The sequence below is a fragment of the Lissotriton vulgaris genome, chromosome 6 (genome assembly GCF_964263255.1).
Source record: "Lissotriton vulgaris chromosome 6, aLisVul1.2, whole genome shotgun sequence".
NCBI lineage: Eukaryota > Metazoa > Chordata > Amphibia > Caudata > Salamandridae > Lissotriton > Lissotriton vulgaris.
The window spans coordinates 137,561,328-137,580,308 of NC_141694.1; the positions used below are offsets into that span (position 1 = coordinate 137,561,328).

Genomic DNA, 18,981 nt, shown 5'->3' on the forward strand with positions numbered 1-18,981 from the left:
CCTTACCTTTTACACCAATAAATTCTGACTCTACCAAAATATTTACATTTCTTACTGTCAAAACAGGCAATGCTATATCCTCTAAAGCTAGATTACACATCACCTATCCACTACTACACAAGATGGAGATAGAGGAATTCTTCGTTGCCCTTAAAACTGACAAAGAAAAAAATAAAACAAAACTTACAAAAAGCTACTTTTCCAGTCCAGATCTTCAATTGCCAGCTTACTAGTTGCAAACTAACTCATGACCAATCTCAGAAAACTAGGACTACTCCACCAACAGATCCCAACCGAAATTAATGCAAAACACTACTCTAAAGAAAATCCAGTGATGCCGTTAATTGCTTTTGCCTCCAATTAGAACCTGAGCTTTGTCCCCTAACCAGGAAAGCTCTCTTCTGTGCCATGATCATGTTTCACTACCATTTTCAAAACTAACTTGAAATTAGCCATCTCAAGCAACAACAATCACCCGTGAGTTCTGACAACGCCAACATCCCTTGTCAAGGAACATACAGATGCGTCTATTACAAACAACTCTCTGGTAAATACACCATTCCAAATGCACCGAAAGTGAGCCAAAGCAACCCTCCACTGAACAAAATGCACACCCATTACAAGGCCACCCTTCTTGGCTAGAAGAAGAAATGGAAACATTTACTTCTCAGAACCACTTACTGGGACTTGATCAATGTAGATTTAGACCTGGTCACAGCACAGAAAATCACAGAAACCTTCCTAGAGATCTTTGATGAGGGTAAATATTGTACGCTGGTGCTTCTGAACTATCTGCCGCCTTTGATACCATTGACCACACCATCCTCCTGCACACCTTAGACCAAAGAATGGGCATTGAAGGCTGGTTCAGGGCATTAAAAAGTGTAGCTTCATATTGGATACCACAATTTTTCCATTTAAGTTCCACTTTGCTTCATCGCTGCTTCTTCAATTTAACTTGTATCTTGAACGCTTGAGTGTGTTAACATCCAAAACTGATATCAAGTTACATAACTGTACCTCAAGACTGATAGTACAGACAACAAGGACACACTAGCCCGATGCCTCCCAGGCAAAGGCTCATGAATGTCCTGGATGAAACAAACTTAACACAGAAAAGACTCACTTCCTTCTAGTATCGCTAAGCAGCTTGAAGGTCATATCCACAAGCTTAGATTGTTGAAGCATTGGCTCTGAATGTCTTCCCTAAGAATTGGACAACTCTAGACCTTGTGATGGAAGAAACTCTCAGTCTGAACCTCCAACTGAAGCTTCATCATAACATCAGGCTCTTGCAGCCCAAAAATTACTTGAACACGACAACAATTTATTAACTAGACCGCCTAACTGCTGCCTAACCCCTCTCAAAGCCATACTCTACTATGCAGTCAGACCAGTGGCAGCCCCTCGGCTATGGTGGAGGAGTGTTGCCCCACTGCTTTCAAGCAGTGCAGAAGCAAAAACATAAAATTATAATAACTTTCAGTTATTATCATTTTATGTTTGGCTGGCCGGCGGGCAGGGTTGCTCTGCGAGCAGGACAGCGGAGGAGTGGTTTGCCCACTCCTAAAAGAGCACAGTGACACTTTAGTCATCTCTCTTGGGCGTCCCAAACCAGTCATGCGCACTTTTCAACTACTCCGTGCAGGCTGCTTTACAGCCTGCATGGAGAACAGGGACACACCTATAGCCCCTGGCTGAGCACCGTTTCACAGCACTCAGACCAATCACAACACTGCAATTGCAGCGTTGTGATTGGCTTAGGGGAGGGAGCCTGGCTGCCTGCTTCTTGTCCCTGAAATCGAAGCAGGAGCAGCGACGCGGGACGGCAAGGTAAGGGATTTTTTTTATTGCATTTTTTCCCTTCCTCCTGCAATCATGACCCCCGCGCAATCCCTGTCCTCCCCCGTGACCCCCTACCCACAAGTCATGCCTGCCGCTGCGGAGCCAGACGGATTACTAATATTTAAGAGATTTTCTCCAGTTTTTTTTTTTTTTAAATCTGTTTATTAGCATAGTAAGGAGAGCAGTTACACACATATTGGAGCGCAGTTGCAATCAGGATGTTACATGCATGTGCTTGCTCAGAACATATAGGATAGATACATAGTAACATTAATTTTTCATTATGTCGTCCGGAACCAAACAAACTGAACAATCCCACGCTGTACCCGTACCCTCCCCCCACCCTCATGAGCCCCTCCTGACACTCTCTCATGATGCGTATAACCGTAATATTTACATCCGGGTCACCCGTGATATTTGACATATGATCTTGTATATATACACACACAGGTAGGTTGGGGTGAAAGGGTCGATGGTTCGGGACTTCCCGTACCCCATCACAGTGCACCGTGGACCGTCACGGTGTGTGAAGGAACTAGATCCGAAGAGATTTTCTCCAGTTTAAACATCCTTAAATGGCTAACACTAAAATCTTGCTCCACTTACAAGACTGCTTGTCTCAGATAGGACACCATATACAATAAAACCTATTACTTTGTCAAAACAGGACTCTAGGAAGTCTAAATTATTTCTCTAAACATTTGCCACAAAAAAGTATCCACTTTTAAACATAGCTTTTCGGAGATGCCCCAGAGAATGTGAAGTGTCCTTCCATACCTGTGAAACTTGCATTAAGTGGTCTGCAACCCTTTGGAACTCAGCAGTGCCAGGTCAAAATTAAATGCATAAAAGTGCATTCATTAATAAAATGTAAGAAATACCCAGACTAATTATAATCTTTTTGAGCACCCAGAAACATTCTTAAGGCTCTTTCTACCCTAAATGTACTTACTCCAGATTGTCTTACAGCTTAAAGTTATAAGTGTGCAATTAGGACACAAAATGTCCTAACACCCACATTTTCAGCTTGCTCTTATGGAACGAGCGTTCTTACTATTCAAAAAAAATATTTTCCATCAGGAGAATTATGAATAAAGAAAAAGCTTGAATTGCACCTTAACTAGAACTCCGTACAAGCACTGCTGATCAGCAGTAGGCCCAGATGGAGAGTTTTTAAAACCCTTAAAAAGAAGGGAGTGTTTTAAAGTGCAGCAATGTGTATTTTAATGTGCAGCAAAATGTGTAGATGGCAATTTAGCCTCAGAGAATTACTGATAGTGTAGGGGTTCAGTATTTTGCCAAATTACCTACCTATGTACATGTAGGAATGGCAGCGGTGGGAGGTATAAAGGCATGGGAAAGGCATGTTCTCCTAGGATCCAAGCTACAAAACTCGGATTCTTGAGATCTCTCTGTGCACTAATTTTGCAATATTTGTATACGGTGTTGTGGAGGGTGGGGGGATATCTGTTATAACCTTGAGCAGGACTCTTAATCCAGATGCAGGGGTAAACTTGTATCCTATCTGACAGGAATATGCTTCACAGGTGCTATTGCTTTTGACGGGGGTGCTCGCACACTACTGGTGTGCAGCCTGAAGAAGGGCTCTCACCAGGCTCTCTGAATCAGGCTGCAGGGTATGCAATGGAAGGATATTGGTACTAGGGCTCTCAAGGGTGCTTCTGTGATTATTACCCTTGTGGTATGCCTGATGCAGGATGCCAGACTCTAGAAGATGCTGTGTGACAGTCACCCTCGGATACTCCCAGCAGAGGGTCACACAGTCTATCAGATGCTGCTTGGCTGTCTTCTCTGCGGTGCAGCACTGCAGGCTTGTGAACACTATTGGAAGCTCTGTGCCCAAAGTGAGTTATGTAGAGCAGACCTAGCTAGAATTGGCAACGAAGAACTGTACAAGAGAAGGCTATTAAAAGGGTGTAGATGAACAAGTGGGGAATGAACAGGAACAGAGATGGGGAAAGGGTGGCATGCAGGAAGAAGTGGAAGTGCAGGGGTACTGCACTCTGGCTTGGTGGCAAGAGGGTGGGGGAAATACTGGAGATGAAATTACAGGGGAGGGACAGTGGCAAATTCAGACTGCAAGCCCATTGTGGGTACAAACTTAGGGAGATGATGTCAGGGATTGTCAAGGACTTGGGCAAAGACTGGGAACTGGGTAGAAGACGTACGCAGAATGAGGAGTACAGAGCTGCCCAGGATCATACAGGAAGTCAGAGGATATGGGGTTCCAAAGAGGAAGCCTGCACGAAGGAACAAGATGGCTAAGACTCAGAAAATACAGGCACTCGTGAGGTGATTTAGCATTCACAAAAACTACACCCAGGACGAACGTGCAAGACATATATATGAAACAATATTAACAATAAAGGGGAGTGTGGGGTAAAGCACTCAGGAGCTCCACACGGTAAGACTGAAGCTCAGTAAGTTTCTCACCCACAATTGCTGTTACAGATACTGACTGCAAATACCCATATATAGGAAATGCATGCAAAGGCAGGGTCTGTGGAGCTTATAACTATGCTGAGGTTATAAATGTAACTCGAAGACCATAATCACAGTGAACAAGAAAAACTACCTAGGTAGTCAGCTGTGCCCACGGATCCTGGCAGTTGATGGAGCAAGTTTTAGAAATTACATACATTTTGACTCGCGAAGTTAATCTTCCATAATTAATTAATTATATTAATGAGTTTTTGCATGAGTGTGAATTAATCAACCTAGAATAAGATGCATTCACAAACACAAGGGTTTAACATTGTGTGCTCTTTGTTGCATTTGCGAGTTCGTTGAAAATTAATAAACTAACTTTGTTCATTTGTCCTGTTAACATTAATTGCGGCTGTTTAAATAATGGCATGTGCTTATTTTAAATGTGCTTTTGTCTATGTTGTTGTCTTTTATGTGGCAAAAGGCTCGTAGAGAAACGCTGCCTATTCGTGCTTAAAGCTAGGTAACTTAAACTAATGGATTAACATTAGTAAAGGGGGTGGGTAACAGAATGACTTTCATTTCTCAAATTAATGAATGTTTTGTGTTTCTTTGCATACTAGTTCTCGTAAAGAGGCCTGAGGCCTAGCTTTTGAAAGGGTGTTTGGAATCCTGTTGTGATGAGCCAAGCACAGCTAGTGGATGTGGACAAGTTTGCCACAAATGATGTCCATCAGAAAATAAGTTAATGGAACTGTGCAAGATGTGCTCCGTGTTGTATAATTTCCAAGGACAGGACGCGGCAGAACCGCCAAGCTGAGGAAGCAGCGAACTGTTGTTTAATGAAATGTTGCAACATCCTCGGAAGCTAATGTCGCTCGTAGACAAAGGACAATGCCGTTTTTGAAAGACATAATTTGGGATCGAAAAGGCGATGAGCTAATATGGACTGACGGCAGACAGCCAATGAACGCGCTGAATGTCACTTAAAAAGTATTCTTTTAGTTAGTTTAAGATAGAGAAAAGGTATAAAACTTGGCCCTTGTGAGGAGCTTGGTTGGCTCGTTCCTGAATCCTGATGTGCGTGAGGTGCTGTCGGACTTTTGACTCACGTAAGAATAAACTAAACTAATGTCTTTTTCTTTAGGTTTCTAACTAGTCAGATAGGGAAATAGAATTTAGGGAATGAGATTCTTTTTGCTTAAATATTTCTCATGCTGATCCGTTTGAAATGACAGTCTAATGTGCCTTTACTTACTTAATAAAATTGCTTTGAATATGCTAATAAAGATTACCTAATAAAATGATTTTAAATTTGAAAATAAATTTAATAAAATAGATTTTGAAATGACAAGCTGGTCTTGTTCTTTCCTGAGTCTAGTTACCATCAGTTAATCCATTGCCTAGGTGGCTTAATTAAATGTTTCACTATAATAAAAATGATGATAAACTGCAGTTGTATATAAAGTGTAAATAGATCATGAATAGTTATTGATTAATTAGGTCACATGATTCAGTTGCCCAATTCATGTCACGGTTATTAATGGGCCTTGTGTGAGTTTATGATTTATGGTGAGTATCGAAGTGTTGGGTAGTGTTGATGTGACAGAATTTCCTTAGGGCCACTGGATCACGATCAAACAGGAACACGCAAGGCAGTAACAGCAAGGAGGTAGAACAGGAAAGGAAGGAAATTACAGGGCACACTTGGCCGAAAACAGGTAACAAACATGCAAGGTAACAGAAGCGAGACAGACCGCAAACTAGGAACTGGAACCAAGGAAATGGGAAGAAAGGCAGGGACTGGAAAGGGATATACAGAAGGGGAGCTACAAGGGTATACTAGAATAGTGCAGGTTCAGGAATCAAGAAAACAAGGTAGCATTGAAGGCAGTGCTCGGGCAGGAACAAGAAGTGAGCTAAGGCTCAGAATTCAAGGCAGCACTGCAGACAGTGCAGCTTTAGGAACAGAGAATCCCTATAGCTTCAGGAGTCTAGGTAGCACTGCAGGCAGTACTAGTTCAAGGAAAAAGGAAATAGCTACAGCTCAAGAAACAAGGAGTCATGAGAGCACTGCACACAGTGCAAATCAGGAACAAGAAATAGCTGAAGTCCAGGAACAGGAACAAAGAATAGCTATAGCTCAGGAACTCAGGAACCAAGGTAGCACTGCAGGCAGTGCTAATTCAGGCACAAGGAATGGCTATAGCTCAGGTATCATGGAACGAAGATTAATTATAGCTCAGGAATCAAGGAATATCAAAAGCTCAGGAAACAAGGACTCGTCTTACCAGAGTACAGCTACAATGACCAACACTGGACTGAAGGGAGCTGGGGCTTAAAAGAGTGCACAGTAATCACATGCATCAGGTGTGAGGAGGCTAGAAGCAGCCAGCCAGCCACAGGTGAGCTGAATTCCTCCTCCCAACCTTGGCCTGCAGGGGTGGAGACGAAGCAGCGAGCAGGGAATCCTAGGTAAAGGAGTGTCAAGCATGAGCTGGATGGCTTTCACAAAACCCGGGAAGGATTTGGAATGGATGACAATTTGCAAGTAGAATCCAAATGACTGGAAGTCAGTATATGCATGAAGGGGAGGGTCTAGAAGCTTACTAGAACATTGGAGAGCCCCACAATTTAGCCCCGTTCTGGTGCGCACAAGAATACAGGGAGCAAATCGTGACCGATGTTAAGGCAGGGTGTGGTAAAAAAGAACAGAGAAACTTTTAGTAATGTGGGTTGTTATAATGTGATGTGAGGAGTTTTGGAATGTGAAGAGTGTAAGATGGAATGTATGATGGTGGAGATTCTAGTGTGGAAGGAAAGGGTTTTGGAATATACACAGGGCAGTTACAAAAAGGTATCTGAAGACTTGAGCAGCATTACTATATGCACTGAATGAAGAAATAAAGGGCCGCTTTGAGGTAGAGCAAAATCTGGTGGGCTGTCACAATGGCAAACTAGCGGAAGAGCCCCATGCAGTATGCGGTATCCTTAAAGCCTGGCAGCACTCACCGGTGAGAGCTAATTTCGGAGTAGTTTATTGCACTCTGGGCTCCAGTCAAAATTGGAGACGCCTCCAGCATCAAAAAATTGTGCAGTTTGTGATAAATTGGAGGCACTTGAAAATTGAGTGAGTAGTGCTGGAATGGAGTTGTTAGGAAAAGTAATTGTGGAATGTGCGTTATCTAAATGAACATTATCTAAGTGAACATTCTGAATGCCATTTTGGGAGCAGGCACACAAGCAGGCATCGGAATCGATTTAACAATTATATGCAGAGTGAATATTGATGATGTATTGCCTGTGAGTATTGTGCAAAGTAATGATACTGTAGCGTGACAACCATCATAACTGTGTAAAAGAAACAGGAAATGATGTTTAAGCAACAAGGATACAAAAATAACGTGAGATTTTAGTCAAATCTCGACAGCCATCTTAAATTCAGGCATAGTATATGAGACTTTCACAAACAATGAGATGCCATTTTTAAGTCAGACAAAAATATTTTTCCTTCATTAAAAAAGCAATTTTTCTGTGGCAAATCATAATATTAACATTAAAAATAAAGTGATGTCATGTGAGGAAACAAGAAGTGAAGTAACAATAAATACTGATACAGAAACATGCAATGATGAAGAAAATGTGGAAAGTGTCTCAAGTATAATTTTTCGAAGACCATTTCCATTTGACATATCAGATCAACAAAATAATGTGCAAAGATGGGAAAAATGAAGAAGATTTGAACATTTTCTAAAAGCCACATGTAAAAAATAATTCTGATGAACAGGAAAAATATTTACTACTCAATCTTGTGGGAGATGATGTGGAAGACTTGATAATATTTCCTGAACAAGAAAGAAAGAAATACAAAGGTCTCATGAAATGCCTGAAAGACAAAAATTGATCCTCAGAGAAATCTGGGTTTTGAACATACAATTTCAATACAGAAGAGAAATACGTAAAGAGACTAAGAAAGTTAGTGACTTTGTGTGAACTTGAAAAATGTAATAATGACAGGGGAATAATACTCGAGAACAACTGGAGACTAGTAAACAATGCAACCAGATTTCAGTCTAATAGAAAGCCACAGAGGTTTCTCTGCAACAAAAAACGTTTGAAGAGAAAAGAAGTGGTTTTCCAGATCAGACAGTCAAGTAGAAGAGGTAGCCCAGACTTGTCATTTTTGTCAATCTACTACTAAAGAATGAGTGATGGAAGAATTACACATGGCCGAGTTGCCAGATACTGTATGGTCTAATGTGCCAACAGATGTTTTTTGGACCATTGGATACAGGGCATTATTTACTAGAAATAATTAATGAATCTTCCTGTTTTCCGATTGTAAAAGTGGTTTTGTCAACATCTACATCAGTTGTGCATTCTGTTCTTGATGAGATATTTTCCATTTGGGAGAATAACAAATCTATTAAAAACAGATAATGGTCTACCTTTCAGTGCCAATGGCTTTAAACATGTATGAGTTGTTTGAGACTAATGCACAGAAGAGTAACTCCAATGTGGCTTCAAGCATACAGAATGGTGAAAAGGCTAATTGCCACCATTACAAAAGCTGTGCAAAGGGCAAAACATTTGGAGATTTGATAAATCAAGCTCTGTGCAATTATCGAAATACTCTTCATGGATCAATCGTACCCTTCTGCGACTCCCACTCGGTACCACATCCCTCACTCTACAATTTGCCACAGCGCGGAAATTCTGGAAAAGGTATCTGCGGAGGGCTTCTATTAAGAGTCCCTATGCGCCGGAAATAGCATTAAAGATGTGCAGGACGCTGCCACATGGGGCAACTGGCAGAGATTGGAGGCTTGGGAGCAACGGGGGCTGACTACCATGGGAGACCTTTACGAAGAGGGAGCCATGATCCCATTTGACGATCTGCGGGCCCGCTACGACTTGCCAGGGAGGTGGTTTTTTACAATACATGGCCCTCAAGGGGCCGACTACCATGGGAGACCTTTACCAAGAGGGAGCCATGATCCCATTTGACGATCTGCGGGCCCGCTACGACTTGCCAGGGAGGTGGTTTCTTACAATACATGGCCCTCAAGGGGCTGACTACCATGGGAGACCTTTACGAAGAGGGAGCCATGATCCCATTTGACGATCTACGGGCCCGCTATGACTTGCCAGGGGGGTGGTTTCTTACAATACATGGCCCTCAAGGTGGCCATCAGGAAACATTGGGGTGGAGGATTACACAGAACCACCCACTTCTATGGGGTACCAGTATGTGTTGATGGCAGCGGGCACCTTTAAAGCAGTGACATGTCTCTATAGACGCATGACACTGGAATCCCTATCCCCCCTGACAGCCCTGAAGCTCAAGTGGGAAACGGATATAGGGGAGGAAAACCCGGACAAGGCGTGGGGTGAAACTGTGGAAAGAGACTGGAAGAGCATGAGGAATGCAAGGTTTCAGTTGGTGCACTTTCATATTCTGCACAGAGCATATCTTACCCCAGCAAGATTACACGCATATTTCCCGACCCAGCCAGCGTCCTGCGCGAGATGTACTGCTGACAGTGCGGATTTTAAACATATGCTATGGGACTGCTCGTTACTTGACAGCTTTTGGGAGGAAGTAACAGCTTTACTGACAGACCTCACTGATAGGGACCTAGACCCATCCATGGCTCACTGTATCTTACATTGGTTTCTCCATACCTCAAAAAACTCACTAGTAAATGTATAGATTTGGGCTTCCTAACAGCCAATAGAATCATCACCACACATTGGAAAGCGAAACAGGGCCCTAGCATTTCTAAGTGGAAAGCAGACTTCCTGAAATGGGCTGAGTGTGAGGGAGTGATTAGGTTATAAAATGCAAATGGCACGGGGAGTGAAAAGGCAATGGAGAGGGCGAGAGCCTGGGAACGGCTTGTTGTAGCTATCAAATCCCATGAGGATGATGCATCTGTGGGTGACCCTATGGCAGCCATAGTTTAACGCATACTCAGCTTTGAACCCACCTTGTTTTGTCTCCCCGTGTTTGGTTGTGGAGCTTGGCAGGCACGCCGGATCTCACTAAGCTTCCTCATTCCAATAGGTTGCCCCATTGCAACATTAGCTCTCCTGATCTTTTGCAGCCAGTACTTGAGTGACAGGCCTGGGAGGGTGGTAAGGGATGGGGAGGAGGTGGAGGGGGGTATGTGGGGATGGGAATTTTCAATGGTTGAAAAGTGACTTTTGCAAAGTACTCACTTATGGGTTATACCTGGGCAGAAGATATGTGTATCCTAAGGAACCATAGACATGCCTTTAATAGCCTGATTTGACAAGTATTTCTGCTCAACAACTGGGGTATGTAACTGAACCCCTTATTGTCTACTGCTATACTCTGTTTTTTTTCCTGATTTATTGGATATCAATTAAAAAAAATTGATCAACTGTACAATTCAGAATTCAAATTGAAAGGGGGGGGGGATCTCTGTAAGGCTAAACTGTGACCGTGAAGCGAAGGAAGGAGGTAGCCCGGCTGATCCAGACTTGCATCGAAGTCCAGGACTCATCTTTTCATTCTTTAATGTCTTGGATTCCAACATAACTATGCTGATGCTATGTATCTTCCGCGACTTCCCTGCTGGGCTTGACCTTATTCCTCTGGTAAAGCACGTTGCTAGAGTTGACTGTTTTGTAGACGCTGCCGTAGGTCATGAATGCGATACAGGTCCGTAAAGGGAACCAGTGTATTCTTTTTCCTGCGATCTGATGAGGCATAATGTAGCATGCAAAACATGTGTCAGGATGCCAAATGTACAAGCTGCATGACTGTTTGTCAAGTTGTAACACCTTTGAAAGTTACAGCTCCATTGGATGGTGTGAGTTGGCTTCCCCTCTGGTATTACAATACAAGGTAACAAACTCAATCAGCTGCTATGTGAAACTCGCCTCCGTAGGTGAGCAATCAAGGACATACACACAACTTCATCAGCATTGTTGGAATTTATATTTGGAACATCAAAATGAATTTGCTTTAGTTATATACAAAATCACATTTTCCATTATATATTACATTACAAAAGAAAACTCATTCAGAAACATAACACTAAACAGTGACAGTGATTCTTAATTCTCAAGTGGACATACACAATACAGTAGTGGTTTCAAAATTTCTTTTAAACTAGGCCATACTGCAGCATCCAACCATTCTAATCTGCTCAGATTGAGAAGTAGATAGATCTGGGGTGTGAGCCGGATAAAAATCTCCTCTCTCCGTAACCATAACTGGCAAATTCCAGTGGCTATATGCATTTCATCCACAAACATAACTCAGTAGTGAACTGTGTTTACGTCAGTTAATTTTATTGAGTATTTTTATGACTTACTTCATTTTTATGGTGTATTTACTTAGCATTCTCCCCTTTGAGCTGTTTGCAGTGGAGGCCCAACCAGCAGAGAGTTCCTTACCCTCCCACCCACACCTGGCATGGGGGATAGGAGTGTCCGACACGATTAATTCAAAGCAACATGTTTTATGAATCAGTGTGAACGTCATTTTTGTAGAAATAGTAATGGCTGTAGGCGCGTCAACCCACTTTCTTGCTTACCTATCAAATTCTGTCATCAGCGCCAGCCGACCGTAGTCCCACATTCTTTTTCTTATGATGGAAAATATCAACAACAGCACCTGAAACAAAAAGGAACCCATTTTTGTAAATACAGAAGAACATTTTTTATTTAGCATTTTATGCCTTAGAACTAGCTTTGATATATATTTGAAAACTTTTCCGACCCAAGGGACCAAGGGTGTAATGGTGTAAGAGTCAAGGGGCCACTTTGCCCCTATAGGTAGATAATAAATTGTTTTAAGGGCATCACTGTGATGATTGAAGGGGGTCATCTACTGAATTATGTCACAGTACATTACAAAACCCTAACTGACATCATCGAACAAAGCAATATTCTCAAATACCTTTTGCTGTCAAAGGTTAGAGATGCAGGGGTGAGTAAAGAGAACTGTTTTTCCTCTCTACACTAAATGGCTTTAAAGTAAACTCCTCTGATTTAAAGGCTTACTTCAGAAGAGCACAGAATAAGATGTGTTGACAACCATTTATTAAGGGAGTTACCGTTGTAACGGTAACGTAAATCTTAGCAGGATAACAATTGAAGCTTACAACCAATTTCAATAAGGCACTGCTGTGAGTCTTTTATTGCAGGAATGGGGTGTACCCTGCACTGGTGTACAAGCTGATGGATTTTGAAGTTCAGTCTATTTGCCTCTTGGAGATGATGTTAAACATTTTTTTTTTAATAAAAACTTTATTGTGCAAAACAAAAGAATTACAGATATGGGCCTACAACCACAGGGGCCGGCCGCTGGTGTTTGTCGAGTAAATACGCAGTGAATAAGGCAGTGGCTGACCCCGGTAGGTCCAGCAGAAGTACAGGATACACTTTCAGCAAAACAGAATGTATGCAGGATACCATTTTTTTTACTTTTTTATAAAGGAACAAAGAAAAAACAAGAGAACAAACAACTCAAGGCGAGAAACATTATAAAAGAAGTCGAGCTCAGACACTGGGGACCTACCATAACGGATAGGGAATCAGGAGGAAGTTGGAGAGAACCAATGGTGGGGGAGGCAGTGGGGAAGTCAGGACAATCGGATAAGGAATATGATAATCAAGGAACCTCAGAGGTCAGGGGTACAGAGAAGCGTCTGGGATATCTACGAGGTGGGGTGTACAGATGTTTCCTTGGTACTCGTTCCACTGGACCCAAATTGTACTCCACGCCCTAGGCTTGCCCCTAGCCAAATATACCGTCTTCTCCCTGAACATGCACCAATCCATGTTCTCCTTCCATATCGACACGGTGGGAGGCCGTTGGGAACCCCAGAGCTGTGCGATGTCCCTTTTGGCAATCATGCTCCCAAGTGCCGCCCACCGGGTCTGGGCAACGTTGTAGTCATTCGGCTCCCACACATTCAACAAACATCTTCGAGCCTCAGGCAGCAGAGCGACCCCAGTGACACACTCCATCACAGCGTGCACGCGGCGCCAATACGCAGCAACCTCTAGGCACTCCCAGAGGATGTGAAGGAAAGTGGCACTCATTCCACAACCGCGCCTACACAACCCATCCGACGAAAAACCCATGGCAACCAAACGAGGACCAGTGACATATACGCAGTGAAGAATTTTAAGCTGGACAAGGCGGAGACGGGCCGGAATGGCAACCTCTTTAGGGGAGGATAGTGCAGACTGCCAGTCTTCGTCGTCCAATTCCAACCAGTCTCCAGTCCAGGTCTCCCTGAGACGCACAAGGAGATCTGCCCGATTGTTGATCAACTTTTTATAGATCAAGGAAATCGTACTATCGGGCAGATGACCATCAAGTATATGGTCCTCAAGCGGGGAAGATTCAGGGACCATGGTACCGGCCGTGAAGACCGACAGTAAAGCATGACGCACCTGTGCATATCTGAAGAACTCCCGCTCACTCAACTCATATTCACACTTAAGCTCCGCGAACGATTTCACCGCACCTTTCACCCAAAGATCACCCACTCTACTGAGTCCAATCGTGTCCCAGTTCTCAAAACCTTTCGTCGTCGAGAGGCATCCCAATCGTTCCGAAGCAAACAAAGGGGTCGCTTGCGTCAATCGATCATTCCACCCCATAGCCACATTAGTATCCTTCCATACATGCACTGCAATTTTAGTGGGTCCCGTGAGGTTCCTACCCCCAAATCCGAGAGTAGAGTGCTCTGTTAAAGTCGCCACCGGGCAACAGGTATTTATCCATGGCATACGCTGGATTCGGCCCAGGTGCGTATGTAGCATGGTTAATGGCGGACAACTGGGAGGCCCAATAATACCTCCTGATGTCCGGGAGTGCGATACCCCCGTCATACCAGGGAAGGGTTAGTTTTGAGAGAGCAATGCGCGCTCGACCGTCCCAAACAAGTCTCCTCTGTAGTCCCTCCACCTCCCGAAAATAGCTCGCTGGAATAATATCAAAGGAGTTCTGGAGTGCGTAGAGAAATCGGGGTAAGGACATCATTTTAAACAGCGCCGCTCGACCAAGTGGGGACAGCGGCAGTCTACGCCAACGGGCCACGTCAAGCTTCAAGCGCCGGAGAGGAGGAAGGAGATTATGCTCGTAACGGGCAGCCGAGTCCAACGATACGTAAACCCCTAAATATTTGAAGCCAGGGTGAGAAATTTGAATGGGGAACCTGGTAGGCAAGGGAGGAAGACCACCAGAGATGACATAAACACACGACTTAGACCTGTTGATAATCAACCCGGAGTTTTTGCCAAAGGAAGTTAGGATGTCAAAGAGGACGTTGAGGGACTTGCGAGGGGAGGTAAGATACAGAAGAATGTCGTCTGCATACAACGACACCCGGTCATCAAAGTCAGGGGTCCAACGAATGCCCTTTATCGAGGGTTCCCATCGGAGCCAGGCCGAGAGCGGCTCCAGGGCAAGAGCAAAGAGCAGGGGGGACAACGGACACCCCTGTCTAGTACCCCTCCCAAGAGTGAAGGACTGGGAGACCCTACCATTAACAACCACCTGAGCCAGCGGATCCGCATATAAAAGCCTCACCCAACTAATGAATCCCGCACCGAAGCCAAACTTTTCAAGAGTGGCCCAGAGGTACAGCCACTATCGTGTCAAAGGCCATCGTGGCGTCTAATGAAGCCAAGTTGGCCGGTTCGGACAGAAGCTCCGCCCTCGCGAGAACGCCATGAAGGCGACGCAGGTTTAGAGCAGTGTTCCGGTACGGGATAAAGCCAGATTGATCCGGATGGATCAGGTCACAAATAACAGTGAAGAGGCGGTTGGCAAGAACATTAGCGAGAATCTTAGGCTCAGCGTTTAGTAAGGAGATGGGCCTGTATGAGGCACAACGGTCACAAGGTTTGCCCTCCTTAGGAATTACCACTATAGTGGCCAGGCGCTGATCAATAGGGAGAAAGCCAAGATCAAGCGACTCCGTAAACATATCACGAAGATATGGTGCGACCTTGTCCGGGCGAAGTTTGTATAATCCAATAGGCAGGCCATTTGGCCCCATGGCTTTGCCGGAACGGAGGGAAAGAATGGCAATCGCTATCTCGTCGACCGACAACGATGCCTCCATACTCTCCCGATCCTCTTCAGACAGGCAGGGCAGCGCGATGTCTCTCAACAAAAAACGAGAGTCATCCTCGTCCCTGACGGACGCCGGGGAGTAGACCACACGAAAGTAGTCAGCAAAACATTCCACAATCTCACCAGGGTCAGTCACCTCCACACCATCAGGATTCTGAATCACAGGGACAACACGATTCGCTCTCTCCTTCTTATCGAGCCAGGCAATCAGCTTACCCGCCTTGTCACCAACGTCATACAATCTGCCTTGCTGTTCTCTGTACATTGTTTTGGCAGCCTCTGTCACAAGGGATTTATAATCAAACTGTTTCAAGCTAAGGGCGTGGAGTTTGTCCCGGGTGACACCCGTGTCCAGTTCATCTTCTAAATCCAATATTTCAGCCTCCCGACTCTCGACCTCCCCATCCCTCCCTTTCTTAGTCTCTGCTATTAAGGATAGGGCGTGTCGGCGAATAACAGCCTTAAAGGCTTCCCACAGGGACACCGAGGATGAGACAGACCCCTCATTCTCCAGGAAGCAGTGGTCAAGTGACTTTGTGAGGCTGGCGCGGGACTTGGGGTTGCACAAATGCCAGGGGTTGATAGGGGCGACCCGTCCCGCAGTATGTAGACGCATATCAAAAAGAAGCAATACAGGGAATGATCCGAGATACCCCGGGCCAAGTGGCTAATTTCCCCAATGTAGGAGGACTGGACAGCGGCCATAAGGAAGTAGTCTAGCCTGGAGAGACTCCCATGAGCGCCGGAGTGAAAGGTGTAGTGACGTAGTGTCGGGTACATTAGCCTCCAGCAATCCACCAGACCAAAGGTGTCCAGGAACCCACCGAGCCATGATTGAGACGCGGGAAGGTCCCTGGGGGGGTGACGATCCAAATCGCCGGAAAGTCCTGAATTGAAGTCCCCGCCCACAAGGAGAAGACCATCAGGGATCCCCAGCATCAGCCGACCAACATCTGAGAAAGTAGAGGTCTGGAGGCCCGGGGGTACATAAACAGAAACCAAAGAGAGAGTCTTACCCTCCCACCTACCAGTGAGGGCGGCGTAGCGCCCTCTGTCGTCAAGAGTGATGTTATCGATCTCAAGAGGGAGGGAAGACCGGATCAGAATACCCACACCCCTAGAACCAGTGGTGAATCCGGAATGTGCAACCAATCGGTAACCCCATCTATTTATCGCGTGACACACATTGCCAACTAGGTGCATCTCCTGCAGGAGTACCACATCAGGGGACAAACGTTGTAAATATTGCAGAACAACACCCCGTTTTATACGATCACCCAAACCATTGACATTCCAAGATATAAGTTTCAGCCCACTACCCCCCATTCCCAAACATGTTGCATGGGGTTCCCCATGAAGAGCAGGACATCAGAATCAGAGAAAGAACCAATACGCCGCCTTGAGAAAGAAAAACACAAACACAAACACCCCCCACCCCCCAACTAGAACCCGTTACAACTCCCCCCTCCCTGTACCCCTGCAGAAGACTAAAAAGCCACCCCAAAATGCAGTGTGCCTGTCGCCCTAACAATCCCATTCTACAAAAAGACCCCGGAGGAGGAAAGAGGCCCGTCCCCACCCACCACCCAAATGTGGACTACTACAGGGCAACATAAACAAGAAAGATAGTACCCAGCTGAGCAAAGTCCAATGTTCCGAAATCAGGGACCGAAGAGTCACTTATGCGTAGGCTCACCACCCTCGGCACCGCCAGGGTGCTCCGTACGATCGCCTCGGCCCGGCAGGGAATCCAACCAGTCACTCACACTGTCCGGTCGTTCAAAAAAGAAGGTCCGTTCCTCATATTCCACTCGAAGCCTGGTAGGGAAAAGCATGGCGTATTTGAGGCCCAGGTCCTGGAGACGTCGCTTCACTCCAAGAAAGCCCATCCTTTGTCTGGGAAAAAGTTAATCGAGGAGTTTTCAAATTTCACCGGGCCATGCACTCTAGATGCCTGCAAAATCGCATCACGGTCTCTAAAATGAAAAAGTCTCGCAATGATAGGCCTCGGAGGGGCGCCCGGCTTGGGTTGACCGCCCGGGACTCTATGTGCACGCTCGACCGCGAAGAATTTACTCAAGCCAGAAGGGGCAAGATGGGTGAGGATCAGATCCTCGACCAGGAGATCCACCGAGTGAGTCTCGGGGTTTTCAGGGACCCCAATGACGCGGATGTTATTGTGTCTTGCCCTGTTCTCATAATCCTCCAGCCAATGGGACATTTGGTCATTCACCGATTTTAGATTTCCGAGTTCGGTTTGGAGTTCTGCCACATCGGCCGTGAGGCTGGAGGTCTTCAGATCAAGTGATTTGACCTTTTCGTTTGTTTTAGACAGGTCGGCCCTGACCAGAGTGACATCCACGGCAACCGTGTCAATTTTGCTAGCCAGGGCCTCGTACTGCTGGCCGATGGTTTCCCTCATGCCGGTGATGGCGCCCATAATGTCCTGCAGGGACAACTCAGCAGGAACAGAAGGGTCGTCTCGGGCGTCCTCCGGGGTACGACTGAAAAGCCCAGGGGAGCCTTTGGCTTGGGTATACCGATCCATAACATTTGTCTGGACCAGTCCACCACGAAGAGGCGTCTTGGTCTTCCGCTTCTCGGCGTCACCCCTGCCCGCCATACTGGAAACTGCTCCCCGGAGGGGCCCACACGACCTGGTGAAAATGGCCGCCGACAGTCCGGGCGCCAACAAGACCACAAGAGCTGGCTCGTATGACCAAGAAAAAGTCACAATGTAATTCAAAAGGGATAAAATGAGGAGACAGTTCAGACACTAAGTGGGGGCTGGACTGGTCCCCAGCCGGGCGAAACGGTCTCTCAATCGGACCATGCGGGGATCCGGAAATGAAACCGAAAGTAGAGATGCGGCCACCAGGGAGGCCCCACTGCCGTTGTTGTTCAACTCCGTCCCAGATCCGCAAGTAGCCAAGACCCCGGCACAGCCTCCAGGTGGGCCAGAAAAGTTCAAAGTGCCATAACTTTGGTCGCCGATGTCCGATTTCAATTCTGAGAAGAGTTATGGACTCAGTTGAGGTTCATCTTCGATGAGCTGTCCAAGAAATCAGGATATCCTCAGGATAAATTGCGAGGAGTGGCGAAGCTCCTCCTCGATGTTAAACATTTTTGTTCATCATTATCTATGTGCACAGCGTAGTTTCACACTTATATATGTGTACATGATATAGTGCTACTGTCTTTGAAACAAATTTCCTATGACCTGTATCAGTGAATTCTGCAGATGCTTGTTAATTAGGCCTCAATGTGGGCCTGGTAGCCAGGTTTTCCAAAATGGATGTGTTCACTCTCCACATTTCATTTTTTGTAATTTCTGCCGCACACAGTCAAGCAGAATCATGTTTGTTTATTTCCTTGGGCATTGTTCTTTCTGTTCTCAATGAAATCTCTCCAGCTTGGTCACAGAACTGTAACTCCCTTCAAGGTCCTTCCACTAGCTCACTGTCCCCTATGAATTCAAAATATCTTGCTGTTGGTCATGTATCTTGTTTGTTCTCCATCTGTGGATGGCATTAGCATAGAGTGTGCAGAATCAATATTCA

The 18,981-nt window shown here is 45.4% G+C and overlaps 2 protein-coding genes across 3 annotated transcripts in view; both read right to left on the bottom strand.

Moving 5' to 3' along the window:
• The window catches only part of LOC147706908 (mechanosensitive cation channel TMEM63A-like), a 926,114-nt gene that overhangs the window by 780,454 nt on the left and 126,679 nt on the right, over positions 1–18,981 (bottom strand). The gene's annotated exons all lie outside the window — the stretch shown is intronic.
• Positions 1–18,981, bottom strand: part of LOC147706910 (mechanosensitive cation channel TMEM63A-like) — a 403,911-nt gene that overhangs the window by 258,298 nt on the left and 126,632 nt on the right. For both annotated transcript variants that reach the window (XR_015296601.1, XM_086926170.1), the window contains exon 3: positions 11,862–11,941. Coding sequence is in view for 1 of the 2 variants with exons in the window: in XM_086926170.1 (XP_086782296.1) it covers positions 11,862–11,941 (80 nt within the window). In the remaining variant the exon portion in view is untranslated. The remainder of the gene's footprint in view (positions 1–11,861; positions 11,942–18,981) is intronic.